This window comes from Indicator indicator, chromosome 16 (genome assembly GCF_027791375.1).
Source record: "Indicator indicator isolate 239-I01 chromosome 16, UM_Iind_1.1, whole genome shotgun sequence".
In the NCBI taxonomy this organism is placed as follows: Eukaryota; Metazoa; Chordata; class Aves; order Piciformes; family Indicatoridae; genus Indicator; species Indicator indicator.
In genome coordinates, this window is record NC_072025.1 from 18,941,432 (window position 1) to 18,967,562 (window position 26,131).

The 26,131-nt window shown below is 52.5% G+C and overlaps 1 protein-coding gene across 5 annotated transcripts in view; it reads left to right on the forward strand.

The window, feature by feature from the left end:
• The window catches only part of NTRK3 (neurotrophic receptor tyrosine kinase 3), a 250,744-nt gene that overhangs the window by 18,936 nt on the left and 205,677 nt on the right, over window positions 1-26,131 (forward strand). For all 5 annotated transcript variants that reach the window (XM_054388351.1, XM_054388348.1, XM_054388349.1 and 2 more), the window contains one exon: window positions 25,602-25,676. In XM_054388351.1, the coding sequence (XP_054244326.1) occupies window positions 25,648-25,676 (29 nt within the window). In that variant the 5' untranslated portion in view covers window positions 25,602-25,647. The remainder of the gene's footprint in view (window positions 1-25,601; window positions 25,677-26,131) is intronic.

Consider the following 26,131-nt stretch of genomic DNA (forward strand, 5'->3'; position numbering starts at 1 on the left):
TTCTCCTCCCTTCTCCTCCCTTCTCCTCCCTTCTCCTCCCTTCTCCTCCCTTCTCCTCCCTTCTCCTCCCTTCTCCTCCCTTCTCCTCCCTTCTCCTCCCTTCTCCTCCCTTCTCCTCCCTTCTCCTCCCTTCTCCTCCCTTCTCCTCCCTTCTCCTCCCTTCTCCTCCCTTCTCCTCCCTTCTCCTCCCTTCTCCTCCCTTCTCCTCCCTTCTCCTCCCTTCTCCTCCCTTCTCCTCCCTTCTCCTCCCTTCTCCTCCCTTCTCCTCCCTTCTCCTCCCTTCTCCTCCCGCTGTTGATTAACCCTGGCCTTCTGATACCACTCTTTGGGAGGAGGAAAGGAGGGGATGTGTGCTGCAGCAGCCCAGGGATGCTAACAGCAGTGGGGAAGGCAGGGGGCAGTGGAGGAGAGCAGAGGCAGATTTCTCCCAATCCTCCCAAACTGAAGGAAAAAAAAAAAAAATCCAGCAAATGCTTCCAGTCCTGCAGTATTAAGAAAGTGAAGCACTAGAGGATAAGGAAAGCATGAGCAATAACAGCAGGGATTTAGGAGGAATAAATCTTGCCAGACAAACCTGATTGCTTTTGCTTTTTTCCTTTTTTCCTTTTTTTTTTCTTTTTTCTTTTTTTTTTTTTTTTTGGATGGAATCACAAAATTAGTGGCTGAGCAGAACGTGGAAATCCTAATATATTTGGATTTAGCAAAGCATTTGATATAGTGTCTGGCCAAATCTTACTCTAAAAATTAGTTCAGTTTGCCTTGGCTGTGACTCTGCCAAATGGACTGAAAACTGGCTTAGGGCCCTCAGCAAATAGCAGTGGGCTGTGCTGGGGGGGGTGGGAGGGAGCTGTGGGAGCAGGGCTACAGACTGGGTTTTGTTCTTTAAAAGATTCCAAACTGGCAGAAAAATACCCCAGAAATAAGAATAATTAACACCCTCCCCCCCCCCCCCCAAAAAAAAAAAAAGAAGAATAATTAACAGCCCCAAGAACGTGGTCTGGGTTTGGAGCACCTTATTACAGAAATATTGACAAACTGGAGAGAGTTCAGAGGCAAGCAGGGGCGGGGGGGGGGGGTGGAGGGGGAAGAAAAAAAATCAGATGGGTCAAATTACCCTTGGAGAGAAGCTCTGGGCTGAAAAAGTCCTGGAGCTGGAGGCGTTTTTGGGAGGAGCAGGTGGTGGCCTGTGGAGCTGTGATGAATATTTGGGGTGCTGTTGGGATTTGGAGGTGTTTTGGAGAGAAGCAGGTGGTAGCTGTGGGGCTGGGATGGATATTTAGGCTGTTGTTGGGATCTGGAAGAGCAGGTGGGAGCTGTGGGGCTGGGATAGGTATTTGAGCTGTTGTTGGGGACCTGGAGGTGTTTCAGGGAGAAGCAGGTGGTAGCTGTGGGGCTGGGATAGATATTTGGGCTGTTGTTGGTGACCTGGAGGCATTTTGGGGAGGAGAATGTGGTGAGGTGTGGGGCTGGGATGAATATTGGAGGAGATGTGGGGACTTTGAGGCGTTTTTGGGAGAAGCAGGTGGTGTGCTGTGGGGCTGGGATGGGTATTTGGGGTGGTGTTGGGATCTGGAAGGGTTTGGAGAGAAGCAGGTAGTAGGCTGTGATGAATATTTGGGGTGGTGTTGGGATCTGGAAGAGCAGGTGGTAGGCTGTGGGGCTAGGATGAGTATTTGAGCTGTTGTTGGGGACCTGGAGGTGTTTCAGGGAGAAGCAGGTGGTAGGCTGTGGGGCTGGGATGGATATTTGGGGTGGTGTTGGTGCCCTCAAGAGCAGGTGGTGGGCTGTGGGGCTGTGATGAATATTTGGGCTGTTGTTGGTGACCTGGAGGAGCAGGTGGTGTGCTGTGGGGCTGGGATGAAATTTAGGCTGTTGTGGGACCTGGAGGAGCAGGTGGTGTGCTGTGGGGCTGGGATGAATATTTAGGCTGTTGTTGGGACCTGGAGGAGCAGGTGGTGTGCTGTGGGGCTGGGATGAATATTTAGGCTGTTGTTGGGACCTGGAGGAGCAGGTGGTGTGCTGTGGGGCTGAGATGAACATTTGGGCTGTTGTTGGGACCTGGAGGAGCAGGTGGTGGGCTGTGGGGCTGGGATGAACATTTGGGCTGTTGTTGGGACCTGGAGGAGCAGGTGGTGGGCTGTGGGGCTGAGATGAACATTTAGGCTGTTGTTGGGACCTGGAGGAGCAGGTGGTGGGCTGTGGGGCTGGGATGAACATTTGGGCTGTTGTTGGGGACCTGGCACCTCAGAGTCTTCGCCCCCACAGAGCAGGGAATTGCTAAGCTGCCCATTTCATGGCCCCTTTCCAGACATTATCCAATAAGCAGGGAAAACATTCGGCGTGACTGTCGGAAAGAACATCCCTGACTGCAGGAGCTGGGCACGTTTCTTTGGGGGGGGGGGACCTTCAGTCTTAGAGCAAGGACAAAAAGATGACCCTGGGTGATTTGGTCAGCAGGTTGGGAGGTGTTTTCCTGGGTTGTGGGCTTGGGTGGGGAGCTGAGAAGTGATGGTAGCTGCCTTGAGGTCCTGCAGTATCTGTCTGCACCCCACAGATGTTTATTTGCCATTGGGAAATAGGCTGAGAAACTGCTGGGGACAGCTGGGGTGCAGATGGGTCCCCAAGGGAGGATGGCTGAGTCCCTTCATGTTTAAAGGTGTGTGGAGGGGTGTGGTGGCCCCCTGGCCACCTTGCAGAGGTAGGGCAGGATGGGTGGATGCCCCTCATGGGATTTTATGTTGAGTTCCTCATTGCTGTCTATAACTACCTGAAGGGAGGTTGTAGCCAGGAGGGGGTTGGTCTCTTCTCCCAGGCAGCCAGCAGCAGAACAAGAGGACACAGTCTCAAGCTGTGCCAGGGGAGGTTAGGCTCAAGGTGAGGAGAAAGCTCTTCATGGAGAGAGTTGTTAGACATTGGAATGTGCTGCCCAGGGAGGTGGTGGAGTCACCATCCCTGGAGGTGTTCAAGAGGGGATTGGAGGTGGCACTTGGTGCCATGGTTTAGTGGTCATGAGGTCTTGGGTGACAGGTTGGACTTTGGTGATCCTTGAGGTCTTTTCCAACCTTATTGATTCTGTGAGTTGAGCCCTGTGTGTAAAAGTCAGGAAGAATGAGGACTTCCAGCGTGTTTATCCATGCAGGTGTCTGTCTGTCCAGCACACTGAGCTCTTGGAGTTCTTCAGCACTTGTTTGGGGCCTAGAAAGAAGTTCTGGGTGTGTGGAGACTCTTGACCCAACTGTGATGTTCCCATAAGGTGAGCAAATGCCTGTGTCTGTCAAGGATGGCTCTGCTGGCTCAGTTGGGTGCTTGAAGGGCTGTTGCTCACCACTGCCAGCAGGATGGAGTGGGTGAGCTGGACCTTTCCATCTGCCTCTTAGAGCAGATCTGTACCTTCTGATCCAAATGCAAAGACACTTTCATGGGAAAGGCAGCTTGCTGCTGGGGACATGGCTTTGCATAGGGAGCAGCTACCTTACACCTGTGAGCAAGCTGATGGGACAGGAATTAGGAAGGTCCATGGAATGGACCTCCCAGAAGATGGGGTGGCCTTGTGTTGGTGTCCTGCTCTTCCTGGAGGAGCACAGAGTTTGGAGATGATGTGTGCTGGCAGGGTGTTGCAAGAAGGAGTTGGCAGTGTCAGAGCATCACAGGCAGCTGGCCTCTGCTTCCCTGACTCCAGCCTGGGTTTGCTGTCCCTGGTACAAGCAGGGCCAATTTGGGGCTGTCTCTCGCTTTTGTAGAGAGGCCTTTTGCTCTGCAGGCAGTGTGGTGAGTTGAAAACTCTTTCCCCAACATTAACTTCACCAGACCAGCTCAGTGGAAGCAAATGGAAGCTGTCCCTGGTGCAAGCAGGACCAATTTGGGGCTGTCTCTTGCTTTTGTAGAGAGGACCTTTGCTCTGCAGGCAGTGTGGTGGGTTGAAAACTCCCCCCATTCCCCCCCTAGCATTAACTTCACCAGACCAGCTCAGTGGAAGCAAATGGAAGCTGTCCCTGGTGCAAGCAGGACCAATTTGCTTTTGTAACTCCTTGCAATAAGAACCCCTCAAAAGTGCAGAGCAGAATGTTTTTGGGCTGGTACAATGAGATTTCTGCCAGCAGGGAGCAAGAGAGGCCCTGTGTCTCCTAGCCATGGGACAAAACCATGGTCCCCCCTGACCTTAGTGTGATTCCCTCCGTTCACATCGCTCCCTGCCCACCGCCGAGCCTTGCTGGGAGGAGGAGTAGTGGTGATGTGCTGGGGCCGAAGGAAGCAAGGTTTGGGAGGTATTTTTAGCTGTTCTAATTGTGGCAAATAAATGCCATTCTTACTTGTTGAGATTTGAGCTGCAGCTAAATCACAGCTAGTCCCTAATGATGATAATTACCGGATTTCAATATTTATAGAAGCGGGCGCTGCCTTCACAGCAGCACTGCCACCCAGCCCTCACCTTCACACAGCCAAACCTTCCCTCATTATCTCCACTGCTGTTTATTTACTTGCACAGTTTTAACCCACAGATGGCAACCTAGGAGAGATCTGAACCCATACAGGCCTGCAGTGGGGGTGTGTGTGGGAGTTTAGGAGATGGATAGGGAAAGCATCTCCTAAGGATGTGGAAGTTTTTGGGCAGAAGCTGCAGGATGGATAGGGGAAAGCATCTCCTAAGGATCTGGAAGTCTTTGGGCAGAAGCTGCAGGATGGATAGGGAAAGCATCTCCTAAGGATCTGGAAGTCTTTGGGCAGAAGCTGCAGGATGGATAGGGAAAGCATCTCCTAAGGATCTGGAAGTCTTTGGGCAGAAGCTGCAGGATGGATAGGGAAAGCATCTCCTAAGGATCTGGAAGTCTTTGGGCAGAAGCTGCAGGATGGATAGGGAAAGCATCTCCTAAGGATCTGGAAGTCTTTGGGCAGAAGCTGCAGGATGGATAGGGAAAGCATCTCCTAAGGATCTGGAAGTCTTTGGGCAGAAGCTGCAGGATGGATAGGGAAAGCATCTCCTAAGGATCTGGAAGTCTTTGGGCAGAAGCTGCAGGATGGATAGGGAAAGCATCTCCTAAGGATCTGGAAGTCTTTGGGCAGAAGCTGCAGGATGGATAGGGAAAGCATCTCCTAAGGATCTGGAAGTCTTTGGGCAGAAGCTGCAGGATGGATAGGGAAAGCATCTCCTAAGGATCTGGAAGTCTTTGGGCAGAAGCTGCAGGATGGATAGGGAAAGCATCTCCTAAGGATCTGGAAGTCTTTGGGCAGAAGCTGCAGGATGGATAGGGAAAGCATCTCCTAAGGACCTGCTGGTTGGATTCTTGGTGTTTTGGCCATCCTTGGAGGGATGCTCTCAGGTCTGCAAGCTTGCCTGTGTCTGCCAGGGCTTAGCCCCCAAAGGGTGGGGGTGGTTGTGCCTCTTTTTGCAGGTGTTGGTGTGGGGGATGGCTGCCTCTGATTGCTGCGTGCACCAATGCATGTCCAGGCTGTAACTGGGACAGAGCTGTAGGGTGAAGCAATGCAGATGGCTCCAGTCCTGCAAGGCTGGACTTGGGGGAGCTTGAAGGAAGGGGTCTGAGAAACTCCTGCCTGCAAGTTTTCTTGATTCAACAGCATCGCTCTCATAGAGGGGTGGCCACCTCTTGGAGCGTGTGGGTGCAGAGCCACGTGTGTGGGTGGCATGTGTCCCCTAAGCCTGGGATGGGGATGCAGAACCCTCTGGATATCCCAAAGCAGCTCCATCAGATCAATCCCAGGCTGTGGACCCTCGCTGGCATCCACTGTTGCGCTCCCATCGGGTTTGAGACTCCCTCCTTGTGCAAGGTGTAGAAAGGATTCACTTATTCAATTTGCTATCTCTCCAGTGCCACATAAGCTGTATTGATAAATTAATCTTATATTGTAGTGACTAAACAGCCCTGCAATTTTTTACCCTGTGCAGTCTAATCTGTCTTGACAGCTGTATCATTAGTTTATATTTGTTGTAATCTCATTCGCTGTGTTGGCTGTGGAGAGTTTGCATCCGAGGTGCTGTGCTGTGCTGCTCTGCAGGTGAGGGGTGCAGCTGGTGGCTCTCTGCTGGGGGGCTCAAGGTGCTGTGTGGGGGGTGCTGTGCTCAGAAACCTGCCCCCAAAATGCTGCTCTGCTGCCTTGTTACCGGTAGCTGCCCAGTAGAATCATAGAATTGTTCAGGGTTGGAAGGGACCACAAGGATCATCCAGTTCCAACCCCCCTGCCATGGGCAGGGACACCTCACACTACATCAGGCTGGCCAGAGCCTCATCCAGCCTGGCTGCAAACACCTCCAGGGATGGGGCCTCAACCACCTCCCTGGACAACCCATTCCAGGCTCTCACCACTCTCATGGGGAAGAACTTCTTCCTCACATCCAGCCTGAATCTCCCCACTTCCAGCTTTATTCCATTCCCCCCAGTCCTGTCACTACTTGACAGCCTAAAAAGTCCCTCCCCAGCTTTCTTGTAGCCCCCTTCAGATACTGGAATGCCACAAGAAGGTCACCTTGGAGCCTTCTTTTCTCCAGACTGAACAACCCCAACTCTTTCAGTCTGTCCTCATAAGAGAGGTGCTCCAGCCCTCTGCTCATCCTGGTGGTCCTTCTCTGGACACCTTCCAGCATGTCCATATCCCTCTTGTAACAGAGGCTCCAGAACTGGATGCAGTACTCCAGGTGGAGTCTCACCAGAGCTGAGCAGAGGGGGAGAATCACCTCCCTTGCCCTGCTGGCCACACTTCTCAGCAGCTGTGTCCCCAGGGCTGCCAAAGCTTCCCTGCTGCTGAGGTTTGGATGGGGACACTCAGGCTGGGGTAAAGATGGTGAAGAGGTGGAAGCTGAGAGATCTGCTTCTTGAGGTGTGCTGAAGGGTTTGTGGCATGCGGAGGTTATGAGTAGTTGTTTTTTTTGGGCTATGCTTTTGTTTTCAGTGTTAAGGGTGGTCCCTGCTCCATTGCTGAGGTCACCTTTTGGCCATGGAGGGTGAAGGGACTTCGGGAGCTTGGACTGCACAGCCTCTCACCCAGCCCTTTGGAGGTGGTGCAGGAGGGATGTGTGCTGGCAGGGTGTTGCAAGAGGGAGGGGGCAGTGTCACAGCATCACAGGCAGCTGGCCTCTGGCTCCAGCCTGGGTTTGCTGTCCCTGGTGCAAACAGGGCCAATTTGGGGCTGTCTCTTGTTTTTGTAGAGAAGCTTTCTGCTCTGCAGGCAGCTTTGCCTGTAACTCCTTCCAATAAGAACCCCTCAAAAGTGGGGAGCAAAAGGTTTTTTGGGCTGGTACAATGAGATTTCTGCCAGCAGGGAGCAAGAGAGGCTCTGTGTCCCCTAGCCATGGGACAAAACTCTCAGAGTGGGAAGATTTTTGGCTACTGCTTTGTGCTTTAGGTCTGGAACCTGTTAAATCTGTATGGGAAAGGGCAGTTCCAGAGTGCAGGCTCATGGTTACAGCATCTCTGGCCAAGCCTGCATGGTCTGGTAACCTCTTGATCCTATCCCTCCCTCTGGAGTGCATCCTTTTGGGAAAGCCTTCAAGATTGGAGGCTGAAGATGTGGATGGCTAGGCTTCACCCTTGCAGTTTGCTGCTTCCCCCTTTGCAGATGGGCCTGAAAGGGTGGGATGTGCTGTGTGCCAGCTCCAGTGGCTTCATGTAGAGGCTGGTGGAGGATGGTGCAGCTCTGTGAGATCAGCTTGGTGGCACCAGCACTAAATGATGGAAAATCCCCACTCCATGAGGCATTCTTGGGGAAACATCTAGAGCCTGTTTGTTGCCAAGCATGTAGTGATGCTGTGAATGCAGTTTCAGGCAGGGTGGTCCATGATGAGTGCTAAGAAGCGGACCTGACTGTCCCACCACACAGCTCAGAACCTCCTCACTGTGGCACTAGGTTGGCATCAAGGTTGAACTGCCATTTGCAAGGTGCTCTCAGGTTTGGGATGCCTCAGGGAGAGTCCTCGGCAGTGGCAGAGTCCTGTGTTTGCACAGGGAGAGCATCTTGCTGCCATTGCTCCTGGAGCTGCTCTTTGTCACGGGTGGCAGTGGATGACAAGGTGATAGAATCCTAGAATCAGTCAGGGTTGGAAGGGACCACAAGGATCAGCCAGTTCCAACCCCCCTGCCATGAGCAGGGACACCTCACACTACATCAGGCTGGCCAGAGCCTCATCCAGCCTGGCTGCAAAAACCTCCAGGGATGAGGCCTCAACCACCTCCCTGGACAACCCATTCCAGGCTCTCACCACTCTCATGGGGAAGAACTTCTTCCTCACTTCCAGCCTGAATCTCCCCATTTCCAGCTTTGTTCCATTCCCCCTAGTCCTATCACTCCCTGATATCCTAAAAAGTCCCTCCCCAGCTTTCTTGTAGCCCCCTTCAGATACTGGAAGGCCACAAGAAGGTCACCTCAGAGCCTTCTCTTCTCCAGACTGAACAGCCCCAACTCCTTCAGTCTCTCCTCATAGGAGAGGTGCTCCAGCCCTCTGATCATCCTGGTGGCCCTTCTCTGGACACCAGCAGGCTGCATACAGCTGCTTGGCACAGCTGGAAGCAGACAGTGTCCACACTGGAGGCAGGAGTGTCACATCCTCTGGTCTCTTCTCCCAGGCAACCAGTGACAGAAGGAGAGGACACAGTCTCAAGCTGCTCCAGGGGAGGTTTAGGCTGGATGTTAGGAAGCAATTCTTCCCAGAAAGAGAGATTGGCCATTGGGATGGGCTGCCCAGGGAGGTGGTGGAGTCACCATCCCTGGAGGTGTTTAAAGTCAGACGATGAGGACCTTAGTGCCATGGTTTAGTTGATTAGATGGTGGTGGGTGACAGGCTGGACTTGATGATCTTGAAGGTCTTTTCCAACCTGCTTACTTCTGTGATCCTTCCTCTCTGCTAGCCAGCTGGGGCTGTTGGAGTTGAGGGTCCTTAGCACTTGCCCTAAATTCAGAGTCACTGAGAGGTACATGACCCCTGCAGCATGGCACTCAGCACCTTTGTGTACACTCAGCACTGCTGCCTGCTCTACAGTGGCATGGAGGAGAAGTGTTTCCTCCCTAGCTGGTCTCTGCTGCCTGGGGACCTCTCTCCATGCTCTGCTGGCCAAGGATGCAAAGACCTTGCTAGCATTTTCAGCAAGGGATCTGCTCCTGGTGTAAAAGCAGAATGCTCTGCAGCCAGGGCTCTAGGGGAGGCTCCCCTCAGGGGGTGAAGTGTGTGTGTGTGTGTTCACTCACCTGTGGTGGGAATAAAGAGAGGGCAGCAGAAGGCTCCCTGGAGGGCACCATGGAACCGGTGGCAAAGCTTAGCTCTGCTCCTCCTGCTTTGTCTGTGGCTACCTTCTCCTCACAGTGAGGGTGACTGGGGCAGACTGCAGCTTTTTGTCCCCCAGCCAGTGTGAGGATGCCTTAGGTTTATTTTTTCTTTTAATATTCCTCCCTCCCTTCTCTCCCCCCTTCCACCCTCCACTTTATCCCCAGGTGAATTGCAGCTCCCTGCTCTTGACTTCCAGATGGGTCTCACTCACCTCTTGGTTCCATTTAAGCTCAGGTTATATCCCCCCTCCCTTCTGCAGCTTGGCATAGCCTCCAGTGCTGCCAGTTCCTAGGCAGTGGTGTCAACTGGGAGCCACAGGGAGTTTGGGCTGGGGCTGCTATGCTCCACCCATACTGATGAGACTATTTCCATAGCAACTACAGGATTGTTCAAAGGGGAGATGGGGGAAAGATGTGAGAAACCAAAGCCAGCCCAGCTGAAAGCACTCATGAGCAGAAGCTGTTGGTCAGTGTGTGGGGGCTGTCACCCAGGAGAAGTCCCCTGGCTGGGTGGATCTGTGTGGCATGTTGTGGCCAGGCAGCTGTGGTGCCCTCACCACTGAAAATAGGGAATCTGGAGCTGGTCCTTGGACTGTGCTGCTTGGGGAGGGCTGGGATGGCCCTCACGGGGCAGCTGTGCTGTGGCTTTGGGGTTGGGGAAGGGGCAGGACATGTAGGGCCAGGCTGCGTGAAGATGGTGCCTACTGTGGCTCTGGGGCTGTGCTGTGGCTCTGGGTGCCACAGCTGCTGGTGCACAAGGTGGTTTCCCAAGCTGGTGGCATCGTTGTGCTCATTGATGCCAAGGTGATCCCAGCAGTGCTGGGGGCTCTGTCGGCTCAGAACCTGGGGAGAAGGAGCTGCAGCTTCAGCCCATGAGCATCCCAGTGCTGCTTTGGCCTTGAACTCTGCTTACCCCTCTGTCCTCATCCTGCTGCCTTTTCTGCCCTCACTGGGAGCCAGGGAAACACCTAAAAGGGCTTCTGAGGTAGAGAGCTTTGGAAATGTGATGCTGGGCACAAGCCTTGCCCAGTGATCCTATGTGTGCCGTGCCAGAGACTAAATCTGAGTTTTGGCATTGCAGCAGGAGAGCCCAAGGAGTGGCTTGACCCTGGACTGTTGGAGGTGATCTGTGGTTTGATGATGGCTTGAGGCTGGGGCTTGCCAGTGGGGCTTGGGGCAGGTCTGCTGGCTGCCTGGAATGCCCCAAGGTGACTTAGGGACTGGTGGGCACCCTGCAAGCTCAGTGCAAGGCTGGAGCAGGCAGGCTGTGGATGAAGACACATTGGTGGGTGGATGCCAGCTGTGTAGGGTGGTGACACCTGGTCCCAGCCCTTCTGCTGCTGAGGAGGGGGGAGCAGGCCTTGTCCAGCCCATTGCTGTACCCACAGAGGGAAATGGAGCTGGTGTGCAGGAGGATTGTCCACTGCCAGCTGCCACCCCCAGTGAGCCCCATCCTGGCACGTGGTGTGGGCTCTTGGGCCCCAGCTGCTGCAGGCTGTGAGCCAGCCAGCCACAGCCCAGGGGGTGGCCCAGGGCTGCTGGCAGACAATGTTCACATTCTTGGTGCAGAATGAGCTTCCCTTCACTGACAACCTCCTGGGCTCACAAAGTTTGCTTTGAGGTTGGTGCTAGGAGCTTCCTGGTTCTCTAGCTGCCCAGGAGCAGAAACAAAGATTGAGTGATGCCTTGCAAACAAACAAAAATCCAACAACAACAAAATTTCCCTGGAAGGACTTAGTCTGATGATTTGCTTTCTGGTTTGCAATTGCTCTGTGACCTTAAAGAGTGCCAAGAAGCCATTTGTCCAGATGAATATTGCTTCAACCCAAGCTGCAACAGGGCAGGTGCAGCCTGCTTTCCTTGCTGCCTCTCTACAACCCCAACTGAGCAAGGCTTCTGGATCCCTCCTGTGCCCCTGGGTGATTTTTATGCCTCTCAGTGTCATGCTGGCCTCTTGGAGATGCTTCAGAAATAAGAAACTCCTCTTCAGGAGCACAAAGCTGCAAGGCTCATCACACCTGTTCTTGTGCCTGGGGCTGAGGAGGGGAGCACCTTGGGCTCTGGATGGCTTTGCTTCCTCATTGCTGTGGCCTTCAACCTCTCTGCAAAGCCTGAGGGTCTGCTGCTGGAGAACATCTTCCTGTGGGGTGAGGAGAGCCTGCTAGTGAAGGATGGGGGTGCCAGCCCTGGGTTAACGAGGTGCCAGGTGTTGGGCAAGCTGCAGTAACTCAGGCTGTGTGCTCCTGCCTTGCTCCTAATGTAAAGCAAAACATGTTGGCTCCACCATGTGTTCTGGAGTGTTGGAGCTCCCAGGTGTCAGCCCACCCTTGGCCCTAGTGAAGGAGTGAAGGGCAGGGGCTTGGCTGGGGTGGTTGGTTTTGAAGTGCTGGCCAGCCCTGGCTGTGGGTGTTGCTCTCTGTCCAGGTGCTGGGTGAGCAGAGGCTTCCCCATGATTCAGTTATGGCTTCATCTGGCAGAACAGCAGACTGAGCTGTGGTGTGAGGCAGAAATGGTCCCAGATTTGCTTTTTGTGTAGCTGGATCAGCTCAGACACAACAACAACCCTTTAGCAGCATCTCTGGCTGTCACTGTCTTCTCCTGCAATATTTTTTTCAAGGCACTTCCCCCCCACCTCTTCCCCCCCCCATGTTTATATGAACAAAGTAAAGTGCTGGGAGAGGAGCTTTTAAAGTGTCTGTTCCTTCCCTGCTCTCCTTTCTTCCCTTCCCTGCATCCTCCTGCCTGTGTCATGTTTAGAGCTGTGCTGGTTAGCTTTTCCTTTTCAGAGCCAGATGACTTCCCACAAGATCCTTGCTGTGCTGGGAAGCCTGGAGCTCTGAGTCTCCATCCCTTGATGTCTGCATCTGCCTGCTCCTGGGTGATGCTTCTGCTCTCACACCTCTGCAATAAGAGTGAGCTGGTGTTTGGGAAAAGCTTGGGGGAGGGGGCAAAAGATGAGGAGGGGAGGTTTGTTTTTTTTTTCCCTGGTTTGGGAGAAGGGATCTGACACCTTCACATGGGTGATGGAGGAGCCCTTCCATTGTTGCTGGGGAGGGTAGGCAGAGCTGGCAGTGATTTATAATGCAGATATCTAAGTCCAGGGGGGTCGTGGCAGTTGGCTCAACATAAACTCCATGGGAAGCTTGCCTGGTCCTTTGGCTTTACAGGGAGCAGGTGGTGCCATGGAGGTAATAGGGACACCCTGGCAAGTCTCCTTGCAGGTTGGAGCTCCTCTGCCCATGGCTATCCTGAGCAGAGAGGCTGGGAGTCTGGCCTGTGGCCAGCCCAGCTGGGCATGGCAGCCCCCTTGTTGGAGCTTCATAAACCCCTGAGGAGCCAAAGCAGTGGCCAACCAAAGGTCAGGCTCCCTGGGAGCTGTTTGGGAAAACAAACATGTTGTGGGAGCTGGGCTCTGAGTCCAAGAAAGCTTGGCTCTTCCCTCCCCTTGCTTGGGCAGTGGCTTTCCTGGTGTTCAGGATATGTGGGAAAGCTGGAAGTGGGATGAGCTCTGCTATAGGAGTGGTGGAGCTGTGGGGGAATGGAGGAGGGTGAAGTGGGATGGGGAACTGAGGGAGGGTTCTGGATTCAGCCACTCACAGGCCATGAGCATGCAGAAGCAAAGGGATCCTTTGGCACCTGTGGTTTGCTGCTCCAAGATCTGTTTTCTGTGCTGCTTTTGGAACCCAGGCACAGGAGCAGTGGGAAGGACCTGTCCCAAAATGTGCAGTTACATGGAAGTGGGATTGGAAATGAAGCTGCCGTGGATGTGAAAAGCTCCCAAATGCAGACTGCCCTGGAGGCTGTGGTTTTGGCAAGCATCCTTGAGGGTTTGTGTGGGAGGGTGGCAGCAGGCAGGGTCAGGGCAAGTCAGCAGGTCTGGGCTGTGAGGACCTCAGTGGCCCCATCCTGCCACAGCATTTGTGCAGCCCCATCTCTGGCTCTGGTGTCTGCTCTTGCTGGACTCTGAGTCCCTCCTCCTCCTCATTCCCAGCACTGTACATCACTGTAACAGCCACTTCATGAGAGGTTTTATTTCCTCCTTTTCCAGCACCATCCATTTTCCTGTCTTCAAGCACAGCACAAGGTGCAATGCATGCCTGTCCCTGGCAGTGCTCCCTTCTGGGTCCAAGCTGAGCTAATGTGGTCTCTCAGGACATCATCTTGACCATTGCCAAGGCCTTGTGAGTTTTTGAGGGGGCTCCTTTCCACCATGTGCTCTTTGTCACCTCTCTGGACAAAGAATTTTTTCCTGCCAAGCTGAACTCTGGTGATCCTTTACCTTTAGGACCTTTACCTCCTTCTCTTGCTAATGTGTGGAGGCACTGTGCTCTCCAGCTGCCTTTGGAGCAGAGCTTGGCAGCTCTGCCTGCCTCTATCAATTTATATATTTTAATTTCTGAGAAGCCCTGGACCCATTTGAGGATGGAATCCTTGAGGGAATCTGACCTGCAGTCTGAAGTTCCAGAGAGGGTTTAATAAGGCAGAATATGCTTCCTGAAGGCCATTTTTGGCCAGGGTGCTGCTTGCTCTCTAAAATGCCATTTGATCTTTAAAGACCACAAAATGCTGCATGCTGCTGCCTGTCACTGCCTATGAAATCCCATGGATAAAAGCATCCTTTCCTTTGGCATGGCAGGTGTCTGGGGTGGCTGCTGAGAAATGGGAGCTCTTTTGGTCTCCTGCACCTTCATATGAAGCAAAAGGTGTGCTGCCTCACCTGGAGGTTTGTGCTGAGTGGGAAAACTCCCAGGGGAATTGTTGTTTTTGGTTGTTTTTTTTTCTTTTTTTCTGCCCTTGGATTGTCCTCTTATGCCAGCTGGCTGCATGGTTGGTTTGGAGAGGTGTGACCAGAGATGCACAGGTTGCCAGAGAATTGCTCAGGGTTGGAAGGGATCACAAGAATCATCCAGTTCCAACCCCCCTGCCATGGGCAGGGACACCTCACACTACAGCAGGCTGGCCAGAGCCTCATCCAGCCTGGCTGCAAACACCTCCAGGGATGGGGCCTCAACCACCTCCCTGGACAACCCATTCCAGGCTCTCACCACTCTCATGGGGAAGAACTTCTTCCTCATGTCCAGTCTGAATCTCCCCACTTCCAGCTTTGTTCCATTCCCTCTAGTCCTGTCACTCCCTGATATCCTAAAAAGTCCCTCCCCAGCTTTCTTGTAGCCCCCTTCAGATACTGGAAGGCCACAAGAAGGTCACCTTGGAGCCTTCTCTTCTCCAGACTGAACAGCCCCAACTCTTTCAGTCTGTCCTCATAGGAGAGGAGCTCCAGCCCTCTGCTCATCCTCATGGCCCTTCTCTGGACACCTTCCAGCACCTCCATATCCCTCTTGTAACAGAGGCTCCAGAACTGGATGCAGTACTCCAGGTGGGGTCTCAGCAGAGCTGAGCAGAGGGGGAGAATCCCCTCCCTTGACCTGCTGGCCACACTTCTCTTGCTGCAGCCCAGGCTCTGGTTGGCTTTCTGGGCTGCAAGTGCACATTGACAGCTCCTTAGAGGTCCTGAGCAGGAGCCTCTGCTTCATGTACCCCAGGTCTGTGTCTAATGGTGAGAAGCACCTCTCTGGGCACAGAGGACCTGCTTTGCAGGCTCTCCTGTAAAGAGTAACAAGAGAAATGCCATTTGGGGGAAATATCATCATTTTTTTCAGTCTGCCAGTGAGAGGCAAAGGGGAGAATGAGCTGTGGCTGATGCTGCAGGTGGGGGGTTTGCTCTTGCTGGTATTTCACCCCAAGGCAGCTGGATTTTTGTGTATTTATGCAATATCTGCAGGACTAAGCTGCTCATCCTGTCTCACACTTTCCTGCTTCAGGTGGTGTCCAAGCCTGTGCAGGGATCACATAGCGGCAGGCAATAAATAAGATGTGGGAAGGGAGCCTACAGCAGCTGGGAGGTGGTGGGCAGGCAGCTGGGGCTGAGCCAGTAGCCCAGCCTGTATGCAGAGATGTTCAGGGGTACTGTGTCCTCCACCCTGCTCCCTGGGCAGCCCTTGGCACTTTCCTCCTGAATCTTTTGCTCTGTTGCACATCTCTGGAGAACAAGAGGGTTTGTTTTTTTTTTTTTCAGTGCTGGGATGATCTTGGACACCTCAGTTATTGCTCAGGACACCAGGGCTGTTTTTTCCCAGGACTAGTGATGAGATATTAAGGAGGGGTTTTGTTGTGATGGCAATTGCACTGCTGCCCACAGCACTTCTTCAGCTCTGCCATCCCACTTTGCACTTGCTTCTTCCTTTCTGAAAGCAACTGACTGGGCATAACTCTTCCTGCACTGAAAAACCTTGGCTGTAGAGTGTGATAAGAGGAACATACTGCTGCCTGGCTGCTGCAGCAATCTGACCATGCTGGGCCCAGGCAGCTCCCTGTCTTGTAGTAATACTGACACATTGTCCCTGGAAGGGATGCTCTCTGCTCCAGAAGTCACCAGCCAGAGCTGGTGCAGGATGTGGCAGCTGTCCTGGGGTGAACTGAAGGCTTGTGGAGGTTAAGTAGAGGAGAAATAGTAGCGATAGGATGAGGGGCAATGGCCACAAACTAGAAAAGAGCAGATTTAGATTGGATGTTAGGAACAGGTTCTTTACTCTGAGGGTGGTGGAACACTGGAACAGGTTGCCCGGGGAGGTGGTTGGGGGCCCCATCCCTGGAGGTATTCAAGGTGAGGCTTAACAGGGCTCTGGGCAACCTGAGGATGTCCCTGCTGACTGCAGAAGGGTTTGGACTTAGATGATCTTTGGAGGTCCCTTGCATCCCAGAGCATTCTGTGATATGGATAAACGCACAACATGCGGCACAGCGAGCCCTGTGCAGGAGAGGGTCTGATGTCTTCAGGGCCACAAGCAAGGTCCTGGTTATGCAGGCAGTTTCCCTCTCTCCCTTAGGCACAGCTCCTGTGCATCCTTAAGGCTACCAGGCAGTGTTGCTGGATTACAGTGCCTGGAGGAAACTTGTTTTGGCACAGCTTAAAGCTGCTCCTCAGGGTATCTTCTACCATAGGATGGCTTTATAGGCAATCTGCTGTAGCAGCTCTTCTGCACCTGCTGAGTTTTCCTAGCTGGCCTGTGGCAGGCAGATGCTGCTGGAGTGAGCAGGAAGGTGTCCTGCAGAGGAGTCCTCTCCTCTGACTGCCTTGTGTGTGCTAAGTTGCTAGGGGATAGTGGTTGGCTTTCTCCAGGAAGGCTGCTGAGACACCACACTGCAGTGGCTTGTGCCTGGCTGTATCCTTCCCACTCACTCCCCAGCTGAGGGCACTGGGGGCTTTTTCCTTTGCCCAGCTCAATCTGGATTGGATAGTTGGGTTGGATGCCCCTAGGGGTTGGGGACTTGTGTCCTCTGCAGCACTTGTGTGCTCCTGCAGGGCCTTGGCAAGGGGAGCAGCTGAGCCAGTGTAGAGGGAGCCATGTCAGTGGTGTGCTTCATGATGGTTACCTTGAGGAACCCCAGTTGTGCTGTGGGGTTGTGCCCAGAATTGTTTCTATCAAGCTGGATTTACTTTCTCTCTCCACCTTCCCCCTTCCCTCACCCTTTTTTCCCCCCACTGACCTCAGATTATCCTTAATGATGCCAAGTTAGCCACTGCTGGGTGACTTTTCCATGTGTTTTTGGGAAGGGGAAGCCCAGTTTAAGCAGGGACAATGCTGCCCCTGGAAGTCTTTCTTCAGCTGTGCTTGCCTTTAATACTCTGTTACCAATTCACTTTTATACCTTCCATATTGAGGGAATCAAGTCTTTCCTGCCTCTGCTTATTAAATATAGGCAATAAGTGCCTTTAAAATACTGTGAAGGATGGTTGGGTCTTTTGTGGCTTACTCAGCCTTGCCTGGGCAGTAAGGGATGGATGAAAGGAGCTGGCAGTCCCCACCATGGCTGTGCTTTGCCCTAGGGGTGCCAGGGCCATGGGTTTCCCAGCCTTAAGGGCTTCCCGCCACCATCTGCAGCACCTCTGCTGGGAGGAGGCAGGGCTTGCTGGGCAAAAAGAGACATCTTCTCTCTCTTCTAGCCTTGCAATCCAAATTCCTGTTTGCATGGTGTGGAGGCTTGTTTGTAATGCTAAATCTATCAGGTAATTGAAAGTGAATGCTTCTGCCTGGATGGTGAGGTGTGATGTGCCTGGGTGATGAATCAAATTTTCTTGTTGCCCCACAAGAGAGGGAAGACAAACACTCCTGCTTGCCTTTCCTGTGTATTTACCTGTGTGTTTGTATGCTCTGCTCTGCTGAGACCTCATCTCCAATATTGCATCCAGTTCTGCTGTCCACTCAGGAGGAGGACACAGAGCTGATGGAGGGAGTCCAAAGGAGGCCACAAAGATGATCCAAGGGCTGGAGCACCTCTGCTATGAGGACCTCTCCTGAGGGAGCTGGAGGTGTTCAGCCTGGAGAAGAGAAGACTCCAGGGGGACCTTAGAGCTGCCTTCCAATAGCTGAAGGGATCCTCCAGGAAGGCTGCAGAGGGACTTTTCATGAGGGTGTCTAGAGACAGGACAAGGGGGAATGGTTTGAAGCTGAGGCAGAGCAGGGTTAGACTGGAGCTGAGGAAGAAGTTTTTCAGTATGAGGGTTGTGAGACTGGAATAGGCTGCTCAGGGAGGATGTGGCTGCCTCCTGCCTGGAGGTGTTGAAGGCTAGGTGGGATGTGGCCTTGAGCAGCTGAGTCTAGTTGAGAGGTGTCCTTGTCCATGGTGGTGAGGGTTGTAGTAGATATCTCTGAGGTCCCTTCCAACCTGAGCCATTCCATGGCATGTCTCTCTGTACCTACTGTGTGTGCTGTGGGGTGCTGCCTGCTTGCTGGTGCACAATGTGTTTGCTGCTGAGCATCCAAGCCCAAGCGATGGCACTTGGGTGGCATGGCTCTAAGAGGGGTGTGTGGTCTGCTCTGGCAGTGAAGGGAGCTGATGACAGCCTGCGGTGAAGTCCTCCTCCTCTGGTCTGGACCCAGAGAGGAGGTAGGTTTGGATAGCACCTGTGTACACAACACATGCTATGGAATACTTGGTGCTTACTGAGAGCCTTTTGAGGCTGCTGAGCACAGCGCTTGGAAAGCTGAGGGAGATTAGATAAATATTATCCCTGTTGTGTGAGGAGGGTGAAGGGAGGCCAGGCACATTAAGCAGCCTCAAGCTAATCACTTGGTAAATTGGCATAAGAGGCTGTTTTTCACCTCTGCCTGATGCCTGTGGGCTGAAATGAGCGTGACTGTGCTTAAATCCCAGTGGATGTTCCAGTCTCCCTCGCTCCCTTGGCACTGGGCTGCGAGAGGAGCACCTGGAGCAGAGCAGGCTTGCTGTGTGGCCTTGAGAAGGTGTCCAGCACCTTCTGGCATGATGTCCTTCTGGGAATGAAAGGGAATTCTCATGGACTCAGTGGCTACCATTTCCCTATCAGCAAGTACAGCAAAATCACACAGAATCAACCAGGTTGGAAGAGAGCTCCAGGATCATCAAGTCCAGCTGATCACCCAGCCCTAACTAATCAACTAGACCATGGCACTAAGTGCCTCATCCAGGCTTTTCTTAAACACCTCCAGGGATGTTGACCCCACCACCTCCCTGGGCAGCCCATCCAAGTCCTGGCACTTCACTTATCACAGCCTCACAGTATATCAGAGGTTGGAAGGGACCTCAAGAGATCATCAGCTCCAACCCCCCTGCCAGAGTAGCATCACTTAGGGTAGTCTGCACAGGAATGCATCCAGCTGGGGTTTGAAAGTCTCCAGAGAAGGAGACTCCACAACCTCTCTGGGCAGCCTGTTCCAGGGCTCTGTCACCCTCACTGGAAAGAAGTTTCTCCTCATGTAGAGCTGAAGTCTTCTATGTTCCAGTCTGAACCCATTGTTCCTTGGCTTATCACTGTGAACCACCCAAAAGAGCCTGGCCCCCTCCTCCTGACACCCACCCCTCAGCTATTGATAGGCATTGATCAGATCCCCTCTCAGTCTTCTCTTCTCCAGACTAAACAGCCCCAGGGCTCTCAGTCTCTCTTCACAGGGGAGATGCTCAAGTCCCCTAAGCATCCTCCTGGCTCTCCCTTGGATTCTCTCCAGCAGGTCTCTGTCTCTCTTGAACTGGAGACTATCTGAAACCTAAACCCTGTGACTTGGTGACCATATAGTCAACAAACTTGCTGATGTCTCTGTGATGCAAGGACAAAAATCACAGCATCACAGAAACATTCAGCTTGGGAAAGACCCTCAGGGTCACCAAGTCCAACCATACCTGCCATCTTATTGGCCTCAGACAGTGTCTTGGGGTTTGCAAGTGGGATGTGATGCTTGTGAGCTGCAAAACCTGGCAAAGATGGGTTTAGGCTTCACAAGTTTGCTATGAGCTGGGACACAGCAGGCAAGCTGACTGCAGTGGTCTCCAGGGCTTTCAACAAGTTCTAAAGGTGTGGCTGTAGGTACATGGAGGCTGAGATATGATGCAGGGTTGGCCTCTACAGCTAGCCTTTATCAGGCTTACCCTGTGTTTTCCTGCAGAAAGGCAACTGATTTCCTCAGCAGAGAGATATTTTTTGTGGTCAGAGGTTAATATGATGCTGCATTACATCACAAATGGTTTGTTTTTTTTCTGGAGGACACCCAGGATAACCCAGCTGTTGTAGGTGAAGAGCTGGAAAAGTGGTGGTGGGAGGTGTTGAAAGAGAAGATAATCACTGAGGTTCTGTGGAGGTGATATTGGCTTCTGCTTTCCTTGAGGACAGTCTCTACTCTGCTGCACCCTGTAACAGGACAAGGGGCAATGGATATCAACTCCAGCACAGGAGGTTCCACCTCAACTTGAGGAGGAACTTCTTCACTGTGAGGGTCACAGAGCACTGGAACAGGCTGCCCAGAGAGGTTGTGGAGTCTCCTCTGGAGACTTTCAAGCCCCATCTGGATGTGTTCCTGTGTGACCTGTGCTGGATTCTATGGTCCTGGGGGGTTGGACTTGATCTCCTGAGGTCCTTTCCAACCCCTAACATCCTGTGATCCTCTGGCTGGCCCAGAAGGCAGGAGGATGCTCATGGGCTTTGCTGCTGACACAGGGCTGTGGGAACACAAAATTGAGTTAGGCAGGCCAAGGGGAAGAGCTGCAGTAGTGAAACCAAGAGAGTCTGTAATATGAGGTGGGCTGAATGCAAATGTGGGTGCAATGGGGCTTTTGCTGCCAGCTAGGCAATCTTGTCACTTGGAAACCATCTGGTGGATAGAAGTCTTGGTGCAATGCTCCACTCTGAGATGAAAACATGCTTCCAGGCTGATGGGGCTGCAAGTCAGGGTGTCTCCAGTGTGACTGGAGAATTGCTCATGCTGTTAGACAAGTGAGACTTTCCAGAGACTGCTCTGTGGGTTTTTTTTTTTTTTTTTTTGGTCACTCTTATTCAAGGAAACAGCAGCAACAAAAAAAGGGTAAAGTAAGCTGATGAAGAAAGTAGTCATTGTTTATTTTTGAGTGTCTATCACAGTGCTCCTTGCTCAGGTCACCAAGTGTGAGTGCCAGTTGTGCTGGGGCTGGAACCAGAAGCAAAATAACTTTGCCAGCAGGACTCTGCCTGAGCAATATATCTGCAGCACTTCTGGGACTTGATTTAGTATCTGTTCAAGGCACTTGAGACAGTTTGCCTTGCACTTCATTGCTTGGTACAGCCATGCTGCCTTGGAAGAGCTGGCCTCCTGTAACTTAGAAATGAGAGCTGGGTGGGTCTGGCTTTGGCTTCTAAAGAGAGGAAAGGAAAAGAGCTGCTTGAGCAAAGAGTTTTGCTGTGAGAAAACAGATGTAGAATGCTTGTGGGTAAGAAATGGGAAGAGCAGGGGAGTTCTGGTGTGGTGCTACAGTGTGGATTGGGAGGACAAAGCCCTAGCTTGCTCCTAAGGTGGGCTTTGATTGCTCTGTCAGAGACATGGTATAAAGGCAGCTCTGCAGAGCAAGGAGACCTGGGCCAGCAGGATCCTCCAAACAGGCAGGAAGCATGAGAAGGAAGGAAGGATTTCAACAGGCACCCCCTTCCCTCCATCTCTTCCTCCCCACCTCCCCCAAAAAACAAAAAGAAAAAAGAGTGAGTAATCTCATCTGGTAGTGGTGCATCTCATATGGCCTCAATTAGAAGCTGGAAATGGGTCTAGGTGGATGTGTTCATCTTGAGCTCTTCAGGGTTTGTGAGCTACAGGATTAGTCCTAGAGCTATTGCAAGAGGAGCAGCTCACCTCAATAATAACTGAGCAATGCCACAGCAATCTGTGCTCAGAGATGCTTGCATGGAGGAGGGAGTAACCCACTGACTGTAATTCAGCTCTCAACACCTGATTGCAGAGCCCAGGGCAGGGCTGGGAGCTGTCACATCTGTATTTGGCATCAGCTCAGCACCAGTGCTCCTGCCAGCTTAATGAACCGAGGCAGGGAAGAAGGGAAGGTCTCAATCTTCAGCAGCAGCTGGGAGGGTATAAAATGTCTAGAGCAAGCAAGACCTTGGATGGAGAAGAGGGGAGCTCATTGAGATACTGAAGGACATGAAGAGGAGCTGAAGTTCTAGGGGTGTGGAGTTTCTTTGCTTGGTTGGTTTGCTTTCCTGTACAACCACTGCCAGTTCTGCAATCACAACTTGACTCCTTGAGATTTGTAACAAGATGCATTTCTGGTTTGGTTTAAAAAGTGGATTCAGGGGAACTCAGCCAACACAAAGCAACAGGGAACCAAAGAAAATGTTTTTCTTGGTGTGTCTCTGAGGTGCTTGTGAACCAAAATTGATCTGTCACTTCTAGGAGCAAGGGTGGCATTCCTGCTAGGTTGAAAAATTAGATTTAAAAAAGAAAAAGGGCCATTTCTGGCAGTCCCTGGGATGGAAAGTGTAGCTTAAAGGACTCAAAGTCCCTTGCCAACCTGCTCTCTTTGTCCCAGATGAGGCCATTTCCCTCTCTTGCCCTCTGTGTAAAGCAGCTGCTGGGTTGGGGGAACATCCTCTCTGTGTATGTTTATTTCCACTGCTGCTTTTCTTGTGTCTCACTTTCATAGAATCAGAGAATGGCTCAGGTTGGAAGGGACCTCAGAAGTTATCTGCTACAACCTCCCTGCCATGGGCAGGGACACCTCTCAATTAGACTCAGGGCCTCATCCAACCTGGCCTTCAACCTCCCGAGAGGAGGCAGCCACAGCCTCCCTGGGCAGCCTATTCCAGAGTCTCACCACCCTCCTACTGAAGAGCTTCTTCCTCAGCTCCAGTCTAACCCTGCTCTCCCTCAGCTTCACACCATTGCCCCTTGTTCTGTCTCTAGACACCCTCATGACAAGTCCCTCTGCAGCCTTCCTGTAGGATCCCTTCAGGCATTAGAAGGCAGCTCTAAGGTCTTCTCTTCTCCAGGCTGAACACCCCCAGCTCCCTCAGGAGAGGTCCTCATAGCAGAGGTGCTCCAGCCCTTGGATCATCTTCTTGGCCTCCTCTGAACTCACTCCAGCAGCTCTGTGTCCTTCTCACACCTCTCTCTGCTGGGGACACTAGCACTGGAGGCAGTGTGTGTGTTGTGCCTCTGTTAACAAACCAAAGCACACCTGCCTGAGGAAACTCAGGGGTTTTGTATGGGAGGCTGGAACGCAAGCTGTGGAGATGTATTTGCAGTCGAGTGTAATGTCACTTCTGGAGGGCCTGACCATGGTGGGGGGGCAGGGTGTCTCCAAGACCTCTGTGACCTAATGCTGAGTCATCAGAAAGTCATGCCTGTGCATGTTGCTGGGAACAAGCTCAGGTCTTTTTCTGCCTCTTCTAGAATGCTGCCCACATGGCTTTGAGTGTCAGGTCAAAAATAACCTTGACTTTTTTTAGCAAACCCAATCAATGAGACAAGAGCCAATCTGGCTGCTGCCTCCTTCCCAGCTGGGGTTGCTCCATAGTTCCTGGCTCCAGGCTGCTCCATCCCTCTCCGAAGGTCATCGCTTGGATCCTGCAGCTTTAGCATGCCCTGGTGGTGGTAAACTCGCAACATCCCATCCCTGCTTCGTGCCATGCTTGCTCTTTCTCTTAGAGGTCTCTTTCTTCCTTCACATTGGAGTTGCCGATGGGAAACATTTCCAACTTGTGTTTCTAGCCTAGCTCAGTCCTGCAGCCTTGTGACTCAAGATCTGAACTCCCCTGCCCTGTATCAGAAGGGTTTCAGTGAGGTGGAAAACCTCTTGACTGACTCCTCCCAATCTGTGTTTTGTTCTGCAGGCATTCACAGGGCCTTCAGGCACTGGCAGGGAACGCACAGTGGCTGTAACCATGTCCTGTTTCTCATCTGTCTGGGGCAGAGGCTCTCCAAGGCCACGAGCAGGTCTCTGAGGCTCTCCAAGGCCACGAGCAGGTGGCTGAGGCTCTCCAAGGCCACGAGCAGGTGGCTGAGGCTCTCCAAGGCCACGAGCAGGTGGCTGAGGCTCTCCAAGGCCACGAGCAGGTCTCTGAGGCTCTCCAAGGCCACGAGCAGGTCTCTGAGGCTCTCCAAGGCCACGAGCAGGTGGCTGAGGCTCTCCAAGGCCACGAGCAGGTGGCTGAGGCTCTCCAAGGCCACGAGCAGGTGGCTGAGGCTCTCCAAGGCCACGAGCAGGTCTCTGAGGCTCTCCAAGGCCACGAGCAGGTGGCTGAGGCTCTCCAAGGCCACGAGCAGGTGGCTGAGGCTCTCCAAGGCCACGAGCAGGTGGCTGAGGCTCTCCAAGGCCACGAGCAGGTGGCTGAGGCTCTCCAAGGCCACGAGCAGGTGGCTGAGGCTTAGCTGTAGGTTATGTTGTCCTGCTGCCTCCTCACACTAACCCCTCAGGGTATGCAGGCAGTTATGGAACATATGGAAAACAGAGGTGACTCTTGTGGCTTTCTGGTTTTCTTGGATCTGCATGGTGAGAGCTGAGCAATATGTTTAGGTCTAGTCCAGGCTTTGTACTTTTCTTGGGCTGGATGTTTGGAATATGGCTCAAATAGGGGTGTGTTCCTCTGCCACACTCATTTGTCTGTTCTGGTCCAAGCATGAGGTGTGGAAAGCCCTGGAGGGAGGAACATGTGGCCTCTGGGACTGTTCTGGAAGCTGTCAAAAGCCTTTTTTCTGCTCACCCTGTAGACCCCCTCAGAGTCCTCCAAAGTTCTTGCTCACAATCGTGGTATTGTGGGATGGTTCTCAGTGCTGACTCATCAGCCCAGCTCTGCACCTCTGGGAAGTGTTTCCCTTCTCCAGAGCCAAGTCCCTAGCCAGCTATTGCATCAGGGCAGATCTGAGCTTGGGTGCACATGTTGATTAACATCAAAGTTAGGCTTCATTCACATGTTGTCTCAGGGAACCAGCCAGGTGGTTTTGTTCTCCCTCTCAGTTCACTTTGAGAAAAGTCCTCCTCCACCTGCTCTCCAGCAAAGATCCTCTTGAAAAATATTTGTGTTTTGGGGTGGGAGGATGCCAGAGTTTGATCTGGGAGAAAGCTTAGAGTGGCCTAAAAGTGACTTAAGCTGGGGATGAGGACTGAGCTCCTTCCTCCAGCACACAGTGTGGCAGCTTGTTAGGAGAGACCCATGGCCATGTCCAGCCAGCTACACTGCTGCCAGCAATGCTCCTGTGCTGCTGATAACAGGGGACCCCATTCTCTGGGGTTGTCACTCTGTCACCTTTCCTGGCTCCAATATTTACTGAGTAATGATCCTACAGTGACAGATCTATTTCTGGTTTTGTTCTCTGGAACATACCTGCCAGAGTGCCCCAGGCAGCTGAGGAATTTATAATAAAAGGCATGGTTTCCAAACCAAGCTTGCTGCTCTCCTGCTTGGCAGCACTTCCAGCCAGCAAAGACTAGGACCCCATTTGTCTCCTGGAGTAAGAGGCTGGATAAATATGACTTTTCCTCCTCCCATTTAGGGCCCAAGTTATTTATTTATTCATTCAATTGAGTAGTTTTATTTGCATTCAGTCCTTCTGTGTGAGCTGTCTCGATCGTGTCTTTGTTTAACCAACCTGCAGAGAGGGGACACGACCTGGGGCAAGGATGTCCAATGGATTGATTGCACCTTGCACACTTGAAACTTGGTCAACCCATGGCATTGCTGTTGGTAGAACCATGGCAGTTTGGCTTTCCTGAGTCACTGCAGAAGCAGAATAAAAGGCACCATGAGAAATGACTTGTTTGGGCAGCTTGATGCATTCTGTGGGTGTCTGAGGCTGGGGAGGCTGAAGCCTCTGCAGGGCCAGTCCCAGACCTGTTGCCAGAAGGTTTTGGTTGAAGTGAGCTGGGAAGAAACGTGGGGCTGGGTGGTGGGATGTGATGAATTCATTCTGTGTGCTGTCCCTTGCACAGGCAGAGCATCCATCTGGTTGTGCCACAGCTGAGCCTCTCTTTGTTCTCCACAGACACATAGAGAACTGGAAGAACTTGCAGACGCTGAATGCTGTCGACATGGAGCTGTACACAGGACTCCAGAGGCTGTGAGTATGTCCTGTGTGTTGGGGACAACAGCAGCAGGCAACTCCTTCCACCAAAGACCTGTAGCTTCCCTCCATCTCCACTCTTTCCACCCACCATGCTCAGAGCCTGTTTCAGCTGCTGGCTCTGCAATGAGACAGTGCAAAACAGAGATGAAGTGGTTCTGGTCTTTGCTGGGTCCGAGAGAGGGAAGATTATTAGCTCCTGACAGTTCTGTCAACACACATCAATCCTGACCTCTCTTCTCCCCCACTTTTCTGGTTCTTGGCCTGTGCATTGTTCTGACTCATTTCAGCTCCACAATGTGAAATTCCAGCTGTCTCAAATGATCCTTCATTGCTGAGCTGTTGGTTCTCATTTAACACAGTTGCCATCGTGGGGGTGCTGCACAGTAAGGGAATTGCATCTCCCTGCACAGCCCTCCAAGCAGCAGGAAAGGCTGACTTTGTGCATCATG